Here is a 16,369-nt window from a genome sequence, read left to right as displayed (position 1 = left end):
GAGACTCTTGAGAGTTCCCTTTCTCTTTCCACTAAGTGAGGAAACCATGGGTAGATGGCCACCGATGAAGCCCTAGCCGGACACATCTGACGTTGGACTTCCCAGCCTCCCTGAACTCTGAGATATATGTTTCCATTATTTATAAGCCACCAAAACTGTGGTTATTTTGTTATGGCAACTCAAATTAAGATGATCTGTGATATTATCTTAATATCAACTCAAGTCCTATACATCAAATCGCACAGTATTTGCATATTAACCAATAGTTCACGGTGATATCTGATAGGTTTCTCCACTGTAAATGTATTTTTTCCTTTGTAATTATTAGGCATCTTGTGAGGAGACATTTTGAGACACTCTCTCTCTCTCTCTCTCTCTCTCTCTATATATATATATATATATATATATATATATATATATACTCTCTATATATAGAGAGAGTATATATAAAGAGAGAATTATTGATACATATGTATATTGATGTTTGTGTATATGTATATGTATATAAATATATATATATATATATATATATATATAGAGAGAGAGAGAGAGAGAGAGAGAATTATTGAAACAATTATTACTATTAGTGGTTGCCAAAATATAGTGTCAATATTTTAATTCCATCTTTTTTACTACTTGTAGTTGGAATTCTATAAGGAAGTGTTTTCTGCAAAATTAATTTATTCATTACACATTTATCTCAGTGAAGACTCATAGTTTCTAATTTTATTCTATGGATCACTGTATTTATTTATTTTGTTGCTCAAATTTTTTCATATTTGATTCATAGTAGACCCTTCAATTTCGCTTCTTTGTTATTTTAATAAGACCTCCATTTTGTATTATTTTTGGCCCAGTTCTGGAATCAGCCATTTCTCCAAAGATCCCTGGTTCTTTCATTTCAAATATTATTTTATTTAATATTAAAATGAAGTTATTTCCATATATATATATATATATATGTATTTTTTGCACAGCTGATCATCTGTTATATTTAAGGCACTGAGTATGGTACTCCTAGAGATATGATTATTTTCCCTAAGAGTAAAAGGATCAATAAAGTAAACATCTAAATACCTACCCAAGGTAAAAATGACATATTCCAAGAGGGTTAAACCTGAGATGCTGCAGGACACAGAAAAGGGAAAATCCATTCAGTCTATGAGCATTCAAAAAGAGATTAACAGAGAAATGGCATGGGATCAGTAAAGGAGGATTTAAATAAAGATTAATATGGGAAGAAAAGGAAAAGGTGCCAAGTTAAAAAAAAATAAGCTAGTCATTATCAAAACAACAGGTCCAAATTTCCTAAATTGACCAGCAATAAGTTTTCATTAAAAATGAGCTGTCAATTACTAAACATTAAGGAATTAAGTGTGTTGCAGATTTTATTATTTTTATGATGATCAGAGAAAACTTAGAGGCAAGGGAAAAACTGACAATTTAATCAAGTTCTCGTATTTTCATATTCATATTTCATTGTCTCTACAGTGTAAATCAGTTGCAGGAAACAGTTATTTGCAATAATTTCCTGGGTTGGGTAGAGTGAATGGTGGGCAGAGACCCCTGCTAGTTCAATACAATTTTCCTCAGTGGGATTTCCTCTAAATGACCTTGTTCCTGAAGTTATAACTGTCAGCAGTTTGTGCTTTTTCTTGTGCTACTTCTAAGACATGGTTTTTCCCCCAAGTTCAGTAACACCAACTGAAGATTTGCTCAGATTGATATAATCTTCTCTATTCTTAATTAGTAGTTTCTCTCTTGCCCTCTGGCAAGCATCCTCACACATGGACCACTTCTTCCCTGAGATGAAGAAAATGAGAAGTGCTTACATCAGGCAGGCAGCGGGGACCATGGACATCCTGGGTCCCATCACTATTGCAGAGGTTTCTGTGACTTCTGCCGTGAATGACATAGACACCTCTGAGTGCTGCTAAAGGAAATCGAGTTGGGATGCCTGATTTGGAGGACCTGTATACCATTATATAAAATTCTTACAACTCTGTTGTGGGTATTTTCCCACCAACATTTTATTATGATATTCCTTGATATTCTGGGAATATTTTTCCAGGACTCCCTCAGACAGCAAGATCCATGCATGCTCAAGTCCTGTACATCAAATGGCACAATATTTGCACATCACCTAGAATTATCCTCCTGTATACTTTAAATCATCTCTAGATGACCTTCAACACCTAATATAAGAAATATGTAAACAGTTATTATGTTATATTGTTCAAGGAATTATGACCAAAAAATGTCTGTACATATATGGTAGATGTAACTTTTTTCAAATGTTTTCAATCTTACAGATACAGAGGGCCAATTTTGTTTTTAAATATGCAGCACACTTGAATAAATTTGACATCCAACCTAAATACCTACCACTTAAATTTTAACATTGCCATCTTAATATACTTGCTTTATCACATACTGATTCATTTATCTAACTCTCAGTCCATGCATCAGGTTGGGTTTTATAAGGTAATATCTCCAATATCCCTGTCTTTTGGTTCCATGCCCATTTACAGCTCTGAGTAGCTTCTTGCCCCATCTCAAATAAGCTTGTAACTTTGCTGTCTGATTCTTCACCATCATGGGCACCCACTACAACAGGAGGATAATCCAATGGAAGTCACTTACAGTCATACCAAATCTTGTCCTTTTAAATGATTTCCATTTGGATTTTAGTGCTATATATCCATTATGACTTTGAAATTCTTGTCACATACACACTCCCACTTCCTGTTTCAAAAAGTTTCTGACACCACAAAGCAGGTACAGAGATTTATTTTTTCATAGTGTCTTAGAGATGGTGGGATAGGATCTTCTCCATGTGTTGACTTGTCTCTAGACCCGGCCCAGAAGGAAAGCCTAGTCTGGTCAGTTTCCACTGTAAGGGCAGAGTCAAAGGGCCCCTGGCCTTCCTATTCCACCCCAACCTCTCTTGGCTCCTTTGGGATATCCTGGCTGCTGTGCTGAACAGAGACGTGAACTCAGATACTGCAGGGAGGTGGCAGAACTCTCCCTGGATGCATTGATGTCTAAGGGCTTCCACCTCTTTCCTGATGAATCCTACTGAATCCTGATTCATGGAACTGTTGCAGAGAGTAAAGGGATGCACAGGAAAGTACCTGGTAACTGTAAATACATTTTATTATGTGTCTCATGCAACATTTAGGACACATTCATACTACATTTCTTTATCTGAAATTCAAATTTAACTGGGAAGCCTGTATTTCATGTGACTACCACACTCATGGGAAACAGAAGTCAGTTCTGACTTCCAGTCCCATGACACCTCCCACATAGCACCTGGGGAGTGAGCATCCCCTCTAGAATGCCCTGAGGATCATGCCCTGCTTGCTGAAACTGTATTTCTGCAGTGTGAGATTGGCGGGTAAATGGGACATTGTGGGAATTTTTAATCAGATGTTGTATACAAACTCCATGAGATAAATTACCCATATTAGTTTTTATTTAAACTATAATTGAATATGTGAATAGAAAATTAGTGTAATGCATTGATACCATCTGGTGCTCCAATTTTATACCAGTTTTTTCATCTGTCTTAATTTCAACAAGATTGAATTTTCCTCCTACATGTGATTCTGTTTTATTAATTACTTTGTTTTTAGTTGGATACCATGATGTTGACCATGAGCTTAAGTGGATTTAGTAATTTGTAAATATAGAGCAGGTGTGATGTCCTCAATGAGGCAGTGTTCTAGTGACACAGATGCTTAGAACTCAATAGTTCACCTGCAAACCAAGACTGAGCAATTTCCTGTAGAACATCACACCCCTCAGGGGTGTATTTAGATAGATTCGAACCAGTTCACACATGCATTTCTTCCATATTCTGTGCACCAGGGATTTAGGGGGTACTAAGCAGATAAAAGGATATAAGACATAGTCTAACCTCTCAAGCTGGTGAGAGAGACAGACCTATAAACAGATAATAGCAATGTGATTCAGTAAGGCACAGTTACAGTGCTCTGAGAACATAGAGGAAGGAGTCGCTGATCTGATAGAAGTGAGCAAAGACAGGAGGCAGCCAGAGAAATGCACAGTGAGGCAGCAGGAAAAGGTGTTCAATAAAATCCCATTTTCAAACTTGGATGTTTAGCTGAACATACTTTAGACTTACATAGGACTATGTGGTTTATGAAGCACATTCACAGATTTTTGAGCAAACACATACATACATATTGTGGAGAGGAGCAATGTGAGGTTGCCCTCAAGGGCAAAAGAAGCACAGAGTGGAAGAGACAGAAAACAGATACAATTGACATTTAGTGGCTCATCAATGATATCAGGGAAGTGGAATGTGGTTAATTTAACTAACTGAGGTCTGGGCTTATGGGTGATTTTGTTATATATATATATATATATATTGTTATATATATACATATATATATATATATATATATATATATATATTCCTAATATTTTGGTCTTCAACTGGTGCTGCAGCGAAATTGTTAAAAAGGCATGCTTACAAGACAAAGAAAAGCTGTGAAAATGTTCCAGATTAAGGGATGCTGAGGACATGCAATTTAGTGCAAAGTTCAGCCATAAGCTGGATCCATAATGGAAGGAAAGACCATGAGATTCAGAACTGGGTCCACCGACAAAATTGGAATTTGGATAGTAAATTAGAGAAAACTCCCATATCCTGTTAAATTAATGAAGTTGGTGACTGCTGTAGTTGAGCAAAAGATATTCTTATCATAATGATAAACAGACTAAGGTGTTTAGGTATAAGGGACCCTGGTACATGATCTCTCTCTCTCTCTCTCTCTCTCTCTCTCTCTCTCTCTCTCTCTCTCTCTCTCTCTCTCCCATATAAATCATTATTGTATGCACAGCCTCCCAGCTGATTTGACATCCTGGGTCTCTCCTCTGAGAGGTACCCTCTCTCTCTGTTAAATTTCTGTTCCATGGTGGACAAACTGTTCTAGACCTTTCTTTTCTCTCTACACATTCTTTTGAGCTCTTAGCCTTAACTGAAACCTGTGATTGCCAGGAGAGCACTGCTTCTCAACATTTCTCCCACACATGACAAGGGCAAGGTTTTCTATCTGACTCTTCCTTGCTCTCTGGTACCTGATCCACATCCTCACTTTGTTACCTTGTATAAAATCACTGCTCCTCTGGGACTTTATGGATTTGGCTAAATTATTCTATGCTCCCTTCTCATTCTCTTCAATATGGCCAATTTATCCCTTCCCCTCATTTCTTGAAGAGTTGGGCATCTGTTTTACCACATTCTGCTTCTGCCAAATTTCCACCACCATCAGTTTTCCATGCATCTCATATCCAAAGCTTTGTACTCCTCTTTGACCACCTACCTTATCCCCAGTGATAAGCACCTTCACACATCCCCCACCCACTTCTAGGCTACACCGCAGACTTTCTCACTGTGTAAACACTTGTTCTATGCAATGATATTAGTGGTAAGCAACAAACATCAAACCTACTAAAGTTCATGGAAGGTCCACTGGAAGGAGCATTAATAATGTACAGAACAACAAGAGAACTGGAATGCTCAGTCAAAAAACAGCCAAGGGCCAACAGAGTCTGTTGCAGAAGAGAGAGAACATGGCCTGATCATTGGTACTGAAAGCCAAATCAAAGGCGCTGACACTGCAGCAGACACTGCTGGCCTTAAATGCCCACCCACTGTGCCTTAGCTCTACCATTGCATCTACTGCAGATAACCACTAGCTATTCCTTTTTGGTCATATTCCTTTAGGATTAGGGGCTTGAGGTGACAGATGACGACTGCCCCAGCACAGTTTGTGAGTGGGCTCCTTCCTGTCCCTAGAGATCTGAGGAAAGGAATGTGTCTCTTATTTCAGTTTCCCTAATGAAGGCCGGCAAGGACTCTCCCTTGTGGGATTAGCCTAAGGGGGAAGGGTATTGGATGCTGGGAAGCCTAAATTGGTCAAGTCTCACAGGGTACACATAAGGCTTGGAAACCCCTCATCCTTATCCACTTTTCTTCACATAATCACCTTTCAAAATAAAGTTCCCACCTAGCCACTGCAATTCACACTTTTCTGCTGAAACCTCATTCACACCCCACCCACCTGTACCCCAATCAAAGATATATCACAAATCTTTCAGCTAACGCATCTAGCTCTGGATGATATCTATTTCTCCCCTGGTTCTCTCTTGGTTCTGCCTCAATATTTTGAAACTTTTGAATTAATATAACCTACATAAAAATAAATATCAGGGAGGCATGTACTGTGACAGGTACTCTGTATTTTTCTTTTTTCTTAGGCCTTTGGCCAGTTTCCAAAGTGATCAGGGATGTTGGCCTAATAAAGTGACTCAAACTATTGTTCCTTAAGAATGTGATCCCCAGGTGTCCCTGCCCCTTAGCATCTCATGTTCAGCATGGCTGAAATAAGAGGTGCCCAGGGCACACCTGTGTTCCATTTAAAGTTCTTCTCACCTACTGCTTAGTTCAACACTATTTTCCCTAGGTAGGATTCAATGCCCCAGCCAAAAACCTAGCACCTTTTTTTCACTGGTTGGTTGAATAGCATGAGGAGCTCAAAGTGACCAGATGGCATCCTTAGCTTCTAATTCCATGGATTCATTGTTGAATTCTGGGTGGGAGCAATTCTCTAATGATGCTCCAAAACTTCTAAATTAACAGTCTGTAATTGCAGGAAGAAAAGCAAAACTTTTACTAGCAGGTCATAGATTTAGTTATGTGAGATGCATCCCAACTTTACCCCTTGTGAGATGACCATAAGAGTCACTAAATGATATAGTAGAAAATAATTCTGAGCATCTTCTCTCTTTGGCAAGACTGAATTCCTTCAAAGGAAGGTATTGTTTGTCAGTTGGGCTAGAGGTCTGGTGTTTCAACACATATACACACAATATGCAATATACACATAGACTATGACATGTGCAGGTAAATAGCAGAAGTGTGACTAGGAAAACAAATTCTAAATTTAGATACTTCTGAAAAGTAATTGATAGTTGTCATAATGGAAGAGAGCTATGAAATCAAACCTGCCACATACAGAGATGGTCCTCCAAGATACTATGCAAAAGACTTGAGATTAGTCACCATTAGAAAGCTGCTCACTTGGAAATGGGTAGCCAGATAAATGTTGGCCAAGAGAAATGAATTTTGCTGGATCGTTGTATGGTCTTCATTTCTACCACCTTGCACTTGCACATTGAGTGGACAGTGGGAGGGTCAGGGAGGAGACGTGAATTATATTCCCAGACTGGGCAGGCTTTCCCTCCTGATTAGTAGGAATTACTTTGGTGGAATTGCTTTTTGGGGGGATCTCATGCAAAACACAGGAATCCTTACATTCTGAGACTGTTCCAGAAGTTCCACATACATCTCCAAGTCTTTGTCACTAGTACTTTGTACTGCTTCTTCCAAGTCCCTGACCATCTGACCACACTATTAACCACTGCCCAGGAATAAAGGCAAATTCTCAAGTCAAATTCCTTCTAAATAAAATGGCTGAGGGCATTGGCTGCTGTATCTTATTCACTTAGCCAATTTGCCTTCTCTGTTTTCTTCCAAGGCCATCCATGAATAATCTCTAACATTGCATCAGTCTATTTGGCAAGGGACAGAATATCATGCAGAGGGATTTTAAAAACAGGCCTATTTTTTTCTCCATTGTCAACTGGCATGGAGAGAAATCTATAGGTGTGGCCTGAGAGAGGGGCAACCCATATGCTAATATCTTTTTCTTCCTGTGCGGCTCAGGGCACTTGGACTTCCTGCATTGTAGGATTTGATAGGAGATGTGATATATATGTATATGTATCTATGTTCCTGTTTTGTACAAATGTATGTATATAAATATTGAACACATGCACGTGTTATCCAAAATATACAAGGGTCAAGACTTTTCCTGTGGTATGTAACCACTCTATTCTCAACACACAACAAATGCCAAGATTACAGTAGTAGGCTTGTTAGACTTAACCAGTAAAAATATAGTCCTGCCAATTAAATTCTAATTTCAGACAAACAATAAATAATTTTAGTATAAATATATTCTGTGCAATATGTGGGGCATATTTATTCTAAAAAAATGCTGCTCACCCACATTTCAAATTTAACTAGGCATCCTGTGTTTTTATATCGGACAATACTTATTCTCAATAAGTTTCATTCATAAAGGAAGTTTTCTTAAATCAAGAGATTTATTTAGTGCTCACTCTATCCTTCTCAGTTCATTGAAATTTTCAACAACTATATAATATTTTGAAGTACTAAGCCCTTCTCCCTGTGGCTGCTAGAGATGGGGAGAGTTAGAGAACATAAAATGTAAAGGTTCAGGTATAAAATGGAAAAATTGGAAAAAAAATAGCTGCTAATCAACACTTTCTCTTTTTTCTAGCTAGACATGGACAAAAGGAATGAGGGGGTAGTCAGAGTTATTTCTGAAAAGATAGAAGTTATTTTTCCCATTGAATGAATATTATATATGGAATACAAGAATTTTCAGATAGACAAGTAGATCCAAGAACAGAGGGAACCTCTGACCTGTTTTCTGACTTATTCCTAGAAAGCTGGATAAGTTAGCTATTGCTGCGCAACAAATAGCTACAGAATCTGGGGACATGTAGCGCTGGGCATGTAATTTTGCTCATAGGTGTGCAGGTTGTTTATGGAAACTCTGTTTCACACTATTGATCTCCTCCACTCATCCCATCTAGGGACCCAGGCTGGAGGGGCTGTGACTCCTGATACAGGAAGGAAACTCCCAGGGTGTTGATTGGAAATATGCAGGGTCCTTTCAGGCCTAGATTCTGGCCAATCACACTGTCACTCTGCTCACATGCTATTGGCAAATTGAGTTCAGGACCAAGTTCAATATCAATGAGGTGAAGCATCACTTCCTGGTAAAGAGGTGAGAGGAGAAAGGGTGAAAATGAGTTGAATAAGAATTGCATCTACCACCAGACAGGAAACAGTCACAAAAGGTGTTGAAGCAGAAGGGCTTGAGGCAGCCTCACTAAGACCTCAAATCCTCTCCTTGAAGAAGGGGAACAGAACAATACTTTTTTTCTAATCAAAGGTTTAGAATGTGCCATTTTTTTGGTCTCTATTAGTTCTCCTATTCATTCTATAAAATAGATACTAAAATTCCTGTTTTGTACATAAGACCAAGGCTGACAAAGTTGGGTGATTAGCCCAGGAACCCTGGTAAGAGTTGAAGAGCTGGAATCAGAAACCCACATCGCGGGGGGGGGGGGGGGGGTGTCTGTAGCCTGTGCCTTTGCACTGCTCTGCACTGTGGGTGGGAATCCTGGTCTCTTCCCTTTGATGGTTATTGTCTTCTGTCTTCCTCCAGGGACCTTGGAGAGCTCTCAAAGATAGTGGCCACTCACAGCTATGCAAAACCAGGAGGAAAACTTTACTGGGTGAGTTAAGCCACTTTGCAAAATAGAAGTTTGGTAAATGTCTTACCCCCAAGACCAGCAGAGTCTAGAAAAGCACCTCTTCCATAAGGCTTTAAGAAAGCACAGGTTGGCTGCCTCCAGTCAGTCCCCTGGGGAGTCCTCCTGCAGGGAAGGGGGACTGGACTGTCCTTGGCACAGCACACTAGCAGGCGAGAAAACAGGACTGATAGGCTTCAGCAGCAGACCTGAAGTGTGTCTACCTCTAGTTACACTCTATTTATCAGGCTCCTGGCTCTGCCCAAGGCCTTCTCAGCTGCTGCTGAGTCAGTAGGGTGGATATTTAATTAAAGTCGTGGTGCTGTAGAAATGAGAGATTGGGAAGACAGCCAGTCTCTGCAGCCCTTCTCCTCACAGGTTCTTCCATGCACAGCCCCACTGCCAGGCCTGGCAAACAGCACAATCAGTCCCATGAAAGGGCCCGTCCAGATCAGAGCTTGCAATCTCAACAACGTGGCATTGGAACCTTACAAAGGCATGCACATGAATAGAGAGGGTGCAACAAGTTCTGTTTTATTTAACAAGTCATTCTGCAGAGGCTGGTAGCCAGGCTTGAAGTTAAGTTGTAACATTAACAGACTGAATCATAGACCAAACCCTGCTTTGGAAGGAGTTGCAGTCACAAGGGACAATGGTAAATAGAGAACTAAAGCACTCATGGTTATGATCATTAGCTGGGATTGTGGCCCAGATACCATTCTGGGAGGTTTTGGAGAATCTGGATCACAGCAAGTGACCAAAGCCAATGTGAAATGGAGCTTGTCACTTGCTAATACCAAATCAAGAATCCGGGATGTGACGTTCCTTCAGCAGCAGGCCTCTACATTACCAGATACAAACAGGGGTGAGAGGCTGAGCATATGTGCCAAGGAGGAGAGCTGGAGGGTACTGTCTGGCCAACTAAGTACTAACTACGTACCAACTAAGTTGGTACTCCAGCCAACTAAGGTGATTGAGTGTCAGATGGAGGAGACTCCCACCCACCCCCAGGGTGTCACTGTCTAAAGTCTGTACATGTGGACCAGCAGGACATCAATGCTTCCAGCCAGACAGACCCAAGCAGAAGGCAGGGGATGGCTAGGTGCAGGGAGCTCATGTGTCAGCTCCTCACTGCCAGCCCCCACTTTTCTGTGCTTCAGGCACTACTGTGGTCTTGAGTATCAAAATGTAAGTAACATACAATCCTTGCCTTCAAACATTTGATTTTCTAATGATGGTGACAAACTATTTAATAAGTTGTGATGACACAAAGGAACGTCTCACTGCTCTTTAGAAACTTTCCCCGATTCCAGCTCTGTCCTGGATTCCTCCTTTCATGCCCTTACCTAACAGAGTGGTGATGGAACCTTCTGTGCCTTAGTTGCCTCACCTAAGAAATGGGCACGGTTCCAACTTGAAGTGTGGATATGAGGATCAAACTGAAATTATTTATAATCATCCTTTGATGTCCATTCAGTATTGGTTCCGGGACCCCCATGGATATTAATGTCTGAGAATACTAAAGTTCCTTATATCAGAGGTATAATATGTGTATACGCATCTGCCCATATGCTTTGCTATCTCTGGATGATTTGTAATACATAATACAATGCAAATGCTATATAAATAGCTGTTATTCTATATTATTTATATATAGAAAAGTCTGTATGCTTTATTATTGTCCATCCACCCACCCAAAGAATGCATTTTTCTTACTATGTTCTTCCTGAGTGACAAAATTAGTTTTCCCACCATTTCAAGTGGTTGAAAAATTTCCAGTATTTCATCTGGTAAGAAGTCAGATCATTTGTATTTCATCTGTTTAATGTCTGATTAAGACACTGACAAAGCACCTCTTTCTACTTTTTATTCATCATCAAAGAAAAAGAAAGTCTCAGCAGTATTGTGAACTTAGCTTACCCTATTCATCCGGAACTGAAAGAAGTAAATAAAGTAGCAAATTTGGAACTAAACCACCAGTCAAATCATAGCAATTGCCTCTGGACATCCTGTGTTTTGACATATTGACATTTTGTGTAAGTCTTAACTGATTCATCTCTTAAAGGAAATTACAAATAAATAGCATACTTACCGAGTTTAAAATACACAATTGCTTTCAGTCATTCAATGCTGGATAAAACAGTGAGCAGCCAGAGTTCCTCAGGAGAAAATTAACTGCTCTTGAAAAGAAGAAAAATAGAAGTGTGCCGCTCCATACACAATCTGCAATCTTTGACTCAACATATTAATGCTTTTAATTTTTCTTTGAGGACCAATGGAAACAAGGGCAATTAGCGATCCATTTTTCACATTCTGGGTCTTTGAGGTTCCATGGAAGGCTGAGCAAATGAGGGGTGTTACTCTGATTTCAGAAACACGGTTTCTGTAAAGGACAGCACTTGAGTAAAAGCCCGGAAGCACTTTGCTCTTGAGGCTTTTTATTCCTTGAAGTTTTAATAGAAGTAAAATGTATGGGTTAGAGCGTGAAAGGCTGAAAGGCATGCATTCATTGTTCATTTACTTTCAGGCAGTTAGCCCTGGCCAAGCCCTCTATCAGCAGAGAGACGCCAGGTGACTGAGGCAATGTCTTGGGCGGTCAGTGCTGTTTGCAATGTGGGCATATTTTACAAGAATGTTTACCTGGACATGTGACTGTTTTGCTAGTTCTTTGGGGATCATCTAAAGAAATCCTCTTCCTTTCTTGGCTTCCAGTTTCCTCAACTACAAAAATGAAAGTTGGGGCTTGATACTTTCTGATACTTAGGGTCTGCAACCCTAAGAGGTAACCATTTCAGCTGGCCAAGCATAGACACTCAACTATTTAGTTCATTATTGGTGAAAAACAAATCACATTTAGAACTTTTGACTTTGAAGTGTGGCTTGGAAAAGATATAAACCAGTGGCTATCAAATGTGGCTTTGCATTGATATTGATATTTAATAGCTCATTAAATGTCTATTAACGTGTAATGCCACATTCGTACAGAAAAGTGCATCCATTGGTGAGTGTTCACAAAGCAAACACACTAATTATACTGAGAAATGGCATCTTGCCACCTCCTGGGAAGGCTTTAAAAATTCCCAAATTCCCATGTCTGACTTCAGACCCACTGAATTGGAATCCTAGGGTAGGAACCAGGGGACAGTTGTTTGCACAGGCTCCCTGGTGTATCTGATCCAGCCAGGCCAACAGTGCCATTTGCAAACCTCTGAAGTCAATAGTAGTTTTGTGCCATTGGAATAAACATGAAGATTCTGATCATCCACACACAAAAAAAGGGCACAGGCATGCATTAGCTGTGTTAGCATGAGGCTGAGGAGCACAGAGTTACTATCCTACAGGGAACTGGATCAGCCCCAGGCCACACAATCTGCTACACTTATATGTGCATTAGGTACAATCCCCACTGTGTCCCTGAGGTGGTGATATCGTGCTTTTACTGAATAGATGAGAACACAAGCTCAGGAGGGTGAAATAGGTGCCAGAAATCACAAAGTCAGGGAGAATCTGTATTGAGTTCAAACTCAAGTCAGTTTGATACACAGATTCAGTATGTCCATCTCCCTAGTCCATAGGTTTCATCCTAAGATTAAAACCAGTTTCACTGGGTGCAGTGGTGCATGCCTGTAATCCCAATAGCTCAGGAGGCTGAGAGAGGAGAATTGCAAGTTCAAAGCCAGCCTGAGCAACATAGTGAGGCCCCAAGCAACTCAGAGAGACTCTGTCTCTAGATAAAAAAATGGGCTGGGGATGTGCCTTAGTGGTTAAGTGCCCCTGGGTTCAATCCCCAGTACCAAAACAATCAAACAAACAAACAAAAAAATCAGTTGCAACAAAACCCACAAAAATGCTGAACCAATATGGGGATGTCCCATGGCTTATGTTGATGTTAATACTCATCAGATTTTTTTAGGAAGTTGTATCAATTTTAGCATTAGTTCATTCTAGTCCATTCTAATTGTATTGTAGAGGTTCCGGGAAAATACATACACACACAGTTTTACTACTGCCATCTTTGTTGAGATCAGATCAAAACCTTTCCCCAAAAATATAGTATAAATCTTTCTTCTACTACAAATGTAGTTTGGTCAAAATGTAGTTTTGTGAGAGGCGGCACATATTCTTTTATTGATTAAGAATTTTGTTATAGTAGATCTTGTTTGAAAAAAATACAAGTTGTGTTTTAGGGCTTAAAGGTGTTACGCCGTTTACCCTACAGATGTGTTTAATTTTGTGGTTAATTATAGAGAAGAGTAGAATCACTGTTCTAAAAACGATGCTCTGTGAAACTCATAGTAGACACAGATTCTCCAATTATTTTATCTTATTTTAATTATGCTTTTAGTTTTAGTGTTTTTGGCCTGGGAGATGTCTTATATCGATATAAATACTTTTATCCCAGTGGCTTGGGAGGCTGAGACAGGAAGATTTTGAATTCAAAGCCAGTCTCAGCAAAAGCAAGGCACTAAGCAACTCAGTGAGACCCTGTCTCCAAATAAAATACAAAATATAAAATACAAAATATGGCTCAGTGATTGAGTGCCCCTGAGTTTAATCCCCAGAACCCCCCTTCCAAACAAATAAATACGGGCTATACTAAAAAATTGCTACTACAGAGATGAGAAATGATGGAGGCCAGAAGATGGATGAATGCATTTCTTCTCACAGCTACATAAGACATTGTGATATCTCCTTAGGTATAAAAGAACTTCTAAAATTACATGTAAATATGGTATAGCATTCTGGGCATGGGCTTCCAAGTTTCGAAGCTAGGATTATCTGGTTTAAGAGGCTGAAAATGAGCACTAATAAAGAATAATGGCAGTGAATTATTCATAGGATTGCAGGATGGCTTTCTTTGGGACAGCAGATCTCAACTGGAGCCATTTTTCTTCCCAGGGGATGTTTGGCACTACCTTGAGAGTTAGGGTTGTCACATTGAGGGAAGGGACATTGCTAGATATCCTACAATATGCAAGGTAGTCCTCCATTAAAAAAAAAAATTATTCCAGAATGCCAGTGGTGCCAAGCTGGAGAAAACCTGGCTCAGGTAATGACAATAAATCTCACAGAGAAACTAGCTTTTCTGTAAACTAATGGGAAAGAATAAGCTATTTCTACTTAGATTGAATATTACCATGCTGAAGGAGACCATGTATTTGCAGGGGCTTGCTTAGATGCTAAATTAGATCCCCTCAGGGCTGTATTGGAAAATGGAGCCCAGAGAAAACCACTTCCTCTTTGGAACTGGGGCTATTAAGCCTTTGTAATCTCCTCTACCCCATTATTCTCACCTCCATGCTAATACTTCTCTGAGGGCAGAATTTGTTATTCTAATGAGAAATCAGCACACAAACTAAAAAAAAAAAAATGATACCAATGTAAGATGTATTTCTTTTGAACAAAGTTAATTTAGGTGTATAAAATCTCAATTGAAATATTGTCATGATTTTATTTTTTTTTTCCTCCAAAATCCTAACTTGGAACAAATGTGGCTGCTATGGTGTCCCTAGGAGAGAGTTGCTAAGGAAACCAAAAGCCATCCCCACTGCCGATGCACTCCATCCCCATGGATTACCATTATGGCCCATCAGTCATTTTGAGAGTCAGAGACACCACAGTGAGCAAAATGACGACTTTATCTGTTTATCCCAGGGGAACAGTTTCAAGAAATAGATTTACCCGATGCCATCAGAAGATTATCGAATGACCCCTTCCTGGTAATGAGACAGAAAATGGATGTCGCTCACAGAAATGTTACCATGGAATACATTTCCAAGTCCTTAACACTGTGATCATAAAAATGCAAAATATAGTTTCCGATAGACTGAAAAAATACATTCATAATAACAACTACAGTAAGACCAATCATATGCTGCATATGGTTGTTATTGTTTGGAGCACAGTGTATTGACTTAAATATAACCTTTGTGTAGTTGCTACAAAAGCTGACCAAAAAAAAAAAAAAATTATGAAACTCTCCCACAGAGTGCCAGGCACAAAAAGTATTTTTTTAGTGAAATTTTTATGGGTGTGATTACATTTGGAATATTATACCAGACAATGGCTAAGGAGAGGTTTCAGTCAATGCAACCAGGCTGACAATGCTATAGAAGGAACAGCTGTGGAAAATGGATATGGTTCAACTAATAGAGATTATTATAGGAGAGTAAGTGCTCCCTCTTCATACCTGCAGGGGTGACCTGCTAGAGAGCCTGGGGCCCTACCTGGAACTACACAGACCTGAATACAGAAATGTTCCAGAAAGAGGTCTCTCCAGCTCCAGTCTGGTGCTATCCTGGTTGACTGATTCCCTTTGCCTACATGACCACCAGCCTAGGGGATCCATTTCCCACAGAGCTACTGACTTGGGCCCTCTGCACCTGCTGGGGTCCCTCAGCCTCCTCTGCCTGCCTGTTATCAACCTCAGCTTGCTGGCTTGTGCCCTAGAGTTTGTTTCCTGCTCCATGTGGATACCTTGCACTCCAGGCTTTGCACTGCCAGCGGGGACCTGATTTCCTCTGCCTGCCTGCCCACTGACCTCAGAACCATGCTCTTCCTGTTTTCCCATGACTGTGGACCAGCTATGTCCCAGCAATCAAACAAGCTTCTCTGCCACACAATGGGCTTCAACTTTACCTTCTTCAATGACGGAAATGCTTTCCAAGTGTGTCCTTCTTGGGGTATCCTCTCTCAGACCCAGGGTGACCTTGAAAGTCTTCTTTTCATTTTTATCATTACTGTCTATTCGAAAATTAAAGATTGCTTATATACACTTCCCCTGTTTAAATGACTTCATGGCGTCTGACATGTGGTTGGACCCAGAATGATCCACCCATCTCCCTCCCTTCCCAACGGTCCTGGAATTTATGTCAGATCATAAAAATAAATGCCTACATCATTTGTTTTGTTGTCATAGGCAAAAACT

At 39.9% G+C, this 16,369-nt stretch overlaps 1 protein-coding gene across 1 annotated transcript in view; it reads left to right on the top strand.

Annotated features, from left to right (window-relative positions):
- LOC144255454 (uncharacterized) overlaps positions 1 to 15,694 on the top strand; it is a 280,090-nt gene extending 264,396 nt beyond the window's left edge. The window contains exons 4-5 of the mRNA XM_077800156.1: positions 9,357 to 9,426; positions 15,638 to 15,694. Of these exons, the coding sequence (XP_077656282.1) occupies positions 9,357 to 9,426; positions 15,638 to 15,651 (84 nt within the window). The 3' untranslated portion in view covers positions 15,652 to 15,694. The remainder of the gene's footprint in view (positions 1 to 9,356; positions 9,427 to 15,637) is intronic.
- Positions 15,695 to 16,369: the final 675 nt, after the last annotated feature.

The sequence above is a fragment of the Urocitellus parryii genome, chromosome 6 (assembly GCF_045843805.1).
Source record: "Urocitellus parryii isolate mUroPar1 chromosome 6, mUroPar1.hap1, whole genome shotgun sequence".
In the NCBI taxonomy this organism is placed as follows: Eukaryota; Metazoa; Chordata; class Mammalia; order Rodentia; family Sciuridae; genus Urocitellus; species Urocitellus parryii.
The sequence above is the reverse complement of the archived record's forward strand: the minus strand, read 5'-3'. Positions and strand labels throughout refer to the sequence as shown.